Genomic DNA, 5,796 nt, shown 5'->3' on the forward strand with positions numbered 1-5,796 from the left:
CTCACAGCAACCTCCAACTCCTGGGCTCAAGCGAGTCTCCTGCCTCAGCCTCCCAAGTAGCTGGGACCACAGGTGCCCGCCACAACGCCCAGCTATTTTTTGGTTGTCGTCGTCATTGTTGTTTTGGTGGGCCCAGGCTGGATTTGAACCCACCACCTTAGGTGTATGTGGCTGGCGCCTTAGCCACTTGAGTCACAGGCGCTGAGCCAATTTGCACGCGACCTTGAATGTGCCAGCACCCCTGACTCCCTCCCACAGGCTCTGGATCTCTCAGCCCCCTGACCTCCCTTTAAGACTTCTCTTTCGGCTCGGCGCCTATAGCTCAACCTGCTTAAAACTCCCCAGGGGCCATAGTCTACACTTAAAATCCAGGCTCTTATGTAGAGCATGCCCTCCCCTGCATCCGCACTGGGTCTCTGCCCCTAAAAGTGCAGTACTCCAAGCACACTCCTACTCCTGCCCAGGGCCTTTACCCTGAGACCTGCCTGGACACTAACCCCAGCCGCTGGCGTTTGGCTCCCCCTCCTCAGATCTCAGTTCTCACTTCAGAAGCCCTGTAAGAGCTGTGGGGTCCATCACGTTACCCCATCCTGTCTCCTGTCACCCTCTGAGCACTCAGTACTATCTGACATCTTTATTATTATTATTATTTGAGACAGAGTCTCACTCTGTTGGCCTTGGCATCATAGTTCACAGCAACCTCAAACTCCTGGGTTTGAGCAATCCTCTTGTCTCCCAATAGCTGGGACTGCATGCGCCCACCATGTTTTTCTATGGTTGGTAGAGACAAGATTTCTTTTTTTTTTTTTTAGAGTCTTATTTGGTCGCCCTCAGTAGAGTGCCATGGAGTCACACAGCTCACATCAACCTCTAACTCCTGGGCTTAGGCAATTCTCTTGCCTCAGCCTCCCAAGTAGCTGGGACTACAGGTGTCCACCACAACCGCCCAGCTATTTTTTTGTTGTTGTTGCAGTTTGGCCAGGGCCGGGTTTGAACCTGCCACCCTCGGTATATGGGGCCAGCGCCCTACCCAGTGAGCCATAGGCGCTGCCCTAGAGACAGGGTTTCACTCTTGCCCAGGATAGTCTCAAACTCCTGAGCTCAAGTAATCCACCCGCCTCAGCCTCCCAGAACTAGGATCACAGGGGTGAGCCACCACAATGGGCCTGAGATTATCTTCTATTGTCTCTCCACTTCAGTGTCAGTGCAGGCACTGCAGTGAAGGGATTTGTGTCTATTTTTTCCTAAATTCTCATTACCGAGCCTCCCTTAGTATCCGTGGGGTAATTGGTTCTAAGACCTCCAGGGATACCAAAACCCAAAGATGCTTGAGTCCCTGATACAAAGTATTTGCATATAACCTGCAAACATTCACCTGTATACTTTTCAGAGATTCTCAACCTGTGGGTGCGACCCACAGGGACTGTATTAAAGGGCTGAGGCATGGGGCGGCACCTGTGGCTCAATGAGGTAGGGCGCTGGCCCCATATGCCGTAGATGGTGGGTTCAAACCCGGCCCCAGCCAAAAACTACAAAACAAAGGGCTGAGGCATTAGGAAGGTTGAGAACCACTGCTTTAAATCATCTTTAGGTTACTTATAATACCCAGTGTGATGTAAACAGTTGTTATACTATATTGTTTAGGAAATAATGACCAAAAAAGTCTGTACGTGTTCAGTATACTTTTTATTTTTTGGAGACAGAGTCTCACTTTGTCACCCTTGGAGAGTGCTGTGGCATCACAGCTCACAGCAACCTCAAACTCTTGGGTTCAAGAGAGATCCTCTTGCTTCAGCCTCCCAAGTGGCTGGGACTACAGGTGCCTGCCACAAAGCCCAGCTATTTTTAGAGATGGGGTCTCTGGTCTCCAACCCCTGAGCTCAGGCAATCCACCTGCCTCAGCCTTCCAGAGTGCTACGATTACACTGTTGGCCTAGTACAGATACAAATTTTAAAAAATATTTTCAGCATGAGGTTGGTAAAATCCACAGAGGCAGACTGTACTAGCAAGTGCTAGGGACACACAGCATTTGTTGACTAGTGACTGTATACATTTATTTATTTATACATAAACAAGCCCATTCCCACAAAAATACTCAAGCAGAACACTAGATAAATAGAGTTACACAGATAAGGTAAAAAATGCCTCTACACATGCACACAAAACAGACTCAACAGTCACAGATACCCAAGAGTCCCTTTCTCGTCCCCATAGGAGTCAGTCCTATCTTTTCCCCACTTGGATCTGCCCTCTACTTGAACCCAGTATCTGGAGGAGTGGGGGTCTCTATCCTGGACAAGGAGGGGGTCGCTGGTCCATAGGCCTCAGACAGCAGCCTTCAGCTATGTCTGCAATTTCCTCTCCCCCTTCCTTTTCTCCTCCTCTCTAAGACTCCCGCCAAGAAAGCCTCCCCCTCACTCCAGTTCCAGGGTTGGGAAGGGGGGCCAAGGAGGGATGTGAGGTGGCAGGAGGACAGGACTGGGCAGAATGAAGACCCAGCTGCACACACTGATCACACAACACATTGCATGCCCAAGTGGAAATGCATGTGTGTGCAGGACCACGTTTAGCCAGGGGGGAACTGCTGTAAGCTGCTGGGTGCAAAGGAGCACAGCAGCTTGCATGCACAGGCAGAGGCCGGGTGCTGGGGTCTGCAAAGCTGGCTGGGCCTGGATCAAGGCCCGAGTCCAGCAATCATTAACCCTGGTGACCAGACCAGAGATCCGCCAGCTGGACACACTCAGGCCTGGGGCCTGGGAGGAGGGGCTGACAAGTCCTCTATTTACCCAGCACTGGGTCCTGGCAACCCCTGCTAGGTCTTAGGAAAAAGCTTCAGTCTTCCCCATGAGGGAGCCTGGGGCCTCCAGAGAGGGGGTGCAAAGTATAGGGAAGTGGTTTAGAGCCCAGGCTCTAGGGTCACAGTAGAGGGTTTAAATCATGACCGTTTGGTAAAGTTACTCAGTCTCTCCGTGACACTCAAGTGTACTTTGTCTGCTAAGTGGGGATAATGGTACCCACGTTATAGTTGTTAGGAATAAATGAAAGAACAGGAAAGGGTTTGTTTAGCCCACTGCCCGACACCCAGGCAGGACGCCATCATCATTATTATTATTGTTGTTGTTAGGAGGCTGGGGGCGGGTCCCTGCAATCGGCCTCCCCAGCGGTTTCCTGTGGGGGAGCAGAAGGCCCGCAGGACTCGCTCCCCCTCCCCCGGTCGCTCGCTCCTCTCCCCTTCCTCTCCCGGCCCTTTTCCTCCCCGCCTCCCCGCGCCCCGCCCCGTCCCTCCTCTTTCCTCGGAGGAAACTTTCCGCCGGCTGGTCCAGCGGCCCGTGTCCGGCCCGCGCTGCCGCGGCCTGGGAGCCAAGCTGGACGGGAGGGAAGGCCGGGCCCGGCTGTATGCGGCCGCCGGACGGTCGCCGGACGCGCCGGACCCGGGCAGCCGAAAAACGAGGCGCTGACGGTGAGTGCCTCCGGGCTGGTGGGTCCCCGCGGGCCAAGCAGGATGGGAGAGGGAGGTGGCTCCCCTGCCCTGGAGCCTGCCTGGGGAGTGGCGGAGGCCCCGCGTCTCTACCCTTATCTCACCACCTGACAGCAGAACCAGGCGTCCTTTGGGGGACCCCACAGGGGGGCGGAGCCTCCTGAGGCCCACTGCGCCGCTCCGCGGGGTCGAGGGGTGCTAGCACCTAGGGGAAGGATTCCTCGGATAGGACTCAGGTTTGCAACCAAGGAAGAGAATGATTCTCTCCAGGTGGAACCCAGGGCCGCTCCTCCAGCGAGAGCAGCAGCCCCGAAGAGGAAGCCGGTCAGGGCCAACTCTGGGCTGGGAAAAGGATCTGACCTTGTGGACCTCACAGGCTGACAGGGGAGCTGCCCCTCAGAGCAGTATGGATGCCCCCCGAAGGGACATGGAGTTGCTCAGCAACAGCCTGGCGGCCTACGCACACATCCGCGGTAAGGGGTGGCGAGGGCGGGCAGCCCGGAAGGGCCTGGGGAACAAGGACCCCTCCCCGCCCCTCTAGCCCCATACCTCTCCTTCCCTCCACACCTCCGCGCCCTGGCCATTATAACCACCTCCTAGCCTATGGGTTGTTTTCCCACTTCCTCCTCGCTTGCTGCCCATTGCCTGTTGGTGGTTCCCTAATGCCCTCAAGTAGGGTTGCCCCCGAACCTAGACATCTTGTCGAGATGGAATGGCTCCCACCCTTAGGGCCTCGTATGACCCCTGCCCTCTGCCCCCAGCTAACCCTGAGAGCCTTGGCCTGTACTTCGTGCTGGGCGTCTGCTTTGGCCTGCTGCTGACCCTGTGCCTACTGGTCATCAGCATCTCGTGCGCGCCCCACCCGCGGCCCCGGGGCCCCGCTCTGCGCCAGGGTCCCCGCAGCAGCACCCTGGAGCCCGAGGACGACGAGGAGGATGAAGAGGACACGGTGACGAGGCTGGGCCCCGACGACACGCTGCCTGGCCCTGAGCTGTCACCGGAGCCGGATGGGCCTCTCAACGTCAACGTCTTCACGTCTGCCGAGGAGCTGGAGCGGGCACAGAGGCTGGAGGAGCGAGAGCGGATTCTGCGGGAGATCTGGCGTACCGGGCAGCCGGACCTGCTAGGTACCGGCACGCTGGGGCCCAGCCCCACGGCCACTGGTACTCTGGGCCGCATGCACTATTACTGACCAAGCCTGGCTCCGCTTCCGCTGCACGGCGCTCTGAGCACTGGACATACAGATGAGCCCAGAGCTGTCCCAGGACCTTGGGACTGCCCATGCCCCCATGGCTTCCCTGGTGCAAGCGGGCATGGACTGCCATCCTCAGAGGGGAGCAGGATTGGGGGTCCCCGCGGGCCAAGCAGGATGGGAGAGGGAGGTGTCTCCCCTGCCCTGGAGCCTGCCTGGGGATGATGAAGAGGTGAAGTGACCAATGAAAGCTGCGTTGTCTGTGGCTCAGTCTCTCTGTCTGTTACTCCTGCCCCCAATAGTCCCCAATCTCCTGCTGAGGGGGCTCAAGGCTGAGGCCCCACTTTGCGCCTTTACCAGCCTGCACTACCTTCATCCACACACCCGACGACTCAGCTCACCTGCACCTCACAAATGGCAGAAAGAAGCGCACACTCCCACTCTACCGTCTCCCCAGCCCCACACATTCCTTACCCACTCATGCATTCCACACCTACAAATGCCTGGGCACAGGTCCCCCTGTCCCCACAATACCCAGGGTACAGGCATACACTGCAACCACACAACACACCGGACCCGGAGACGCTAACCTTGGGGCTGGGGTGCTATGAGCCCCAGTGTAACCGTGCCTGCTTGGGCCGGGTGGTGGGGGTTCACGTCTGAGACGAGGTGAGTTCAGGCGACTCGACAGTGAGGCCAGCTGGGACGTGGGGCCCTCTCAGACCCTCCCCTGGCGCACAGCTGGATTCCGGAATCTGGCGGTTGGGCAGAGCCCGACCCCTGCCTCAGCCCCTCCTGCCGGGCATTTCTCCAGTGCGAGGCTGGCTGGCGTCTGGCGTCCGTAGGAGACACCCCCACCCCCCTTCACCATCCGGTGGCTAAAAATAGCCGTGCTCGGAGGCCCTGGGAACCGTAATGGGAGCCACATGTTGGCCAGATGTGCCCGAGAGAGACCGCCAGGAATGCGGACCGCCAGCCGACCCCGCCCCCACGGAAGAGAATGGCTTGGCACGCGTGCGGGACAGACTTTACTTTCTTGCGTTTCCCAAAGTCGAGTGCAAGGACTTGGGTGGCCCAAACCAGACGTCCATCCAGGCCGGGCAGTGGTCCCTCCTAGGCCTGCCC

General features: G+C 57.6%; 1 protein-coding gene across 3 annotated transcripts; it reads left to right on the plus strand.

Annotated features, from left to right (window-relative positions):
* The first annotated feature begins 3,289 nt into the window (after nucleotides 1–3,289).
* On the plus strand, nucleotides 3,290–4,936 carry EVA1B (eva-1 homolog B). Of its 3 annotated transcripts, none has more exons than XM_023512193.1 (3): nucleotides 3,290–3,461; nucleotides 3,856–3,952; nucleotides 4,241–4,936. In XM_023512193.1, the coding sequence occupies exons 2-3, from the start codon at nucleotides 3,886–3,888 to the stop codon at nucleotides 4,669–4,671; spliced, it is 498 nt and encodes a 165-aa protein (XP_023367961.1). In that variant the 5' UTR covers nucleotides 3,290–3,461; nucleotides 3,856–3,885; the 3' UTR covers nucleotides 4,672–4,936. The 3 variants fall into 3 exon arrangements, with proteins under 3 accessions (XP_023367961.1, XP_023367962.1, XP_012659564.1); XM_023512194.1 differs by having other exon boundaries at nucleotides 3,315–3,461; nucleotides 3,750–3,952; XM_012804110.2 differs by lacking the exon at nucleotides 3,290–3,461 and having other exon boundaries at nucleotides 3,540–3,952.
* Nucleotides 4,937–5,796: the final 860 nt, after the last annotated feature.

Source organism: Otolemur garnettii, unplaced genomic scaffold (assembly GCF_000181295.1).
Source record: "Otolemur garnettii isolate 467f Iridium unplaced genomic scaffold, OtoGar3 scaffold00025, whole genome shotgun sequence".
Taxonomy (NCBI): Eukaryota; Metazoa; Chordata; class Mammalia; order Primates; family Galagidae; genus Otolemur; species Otolemur garnettii.

Bases quoted from the DNA above. Each gene is read 5' to 3' on its own strand.
- EVA1B (XM_012804110.2), top strand. From the start codon at position 3,736: ATGATTCTCTCCAGGTGGAACCCAGGGCCGCTCCTCCAGCGAGAGCAG. The intron at 3,953-4,240 runs GTAAGGGGTGGC...CTCTGCCCCCAG, and splicing joins GGCCTACGCACACATCCGCG to CTAACCCTGAGAGCCTTGGC.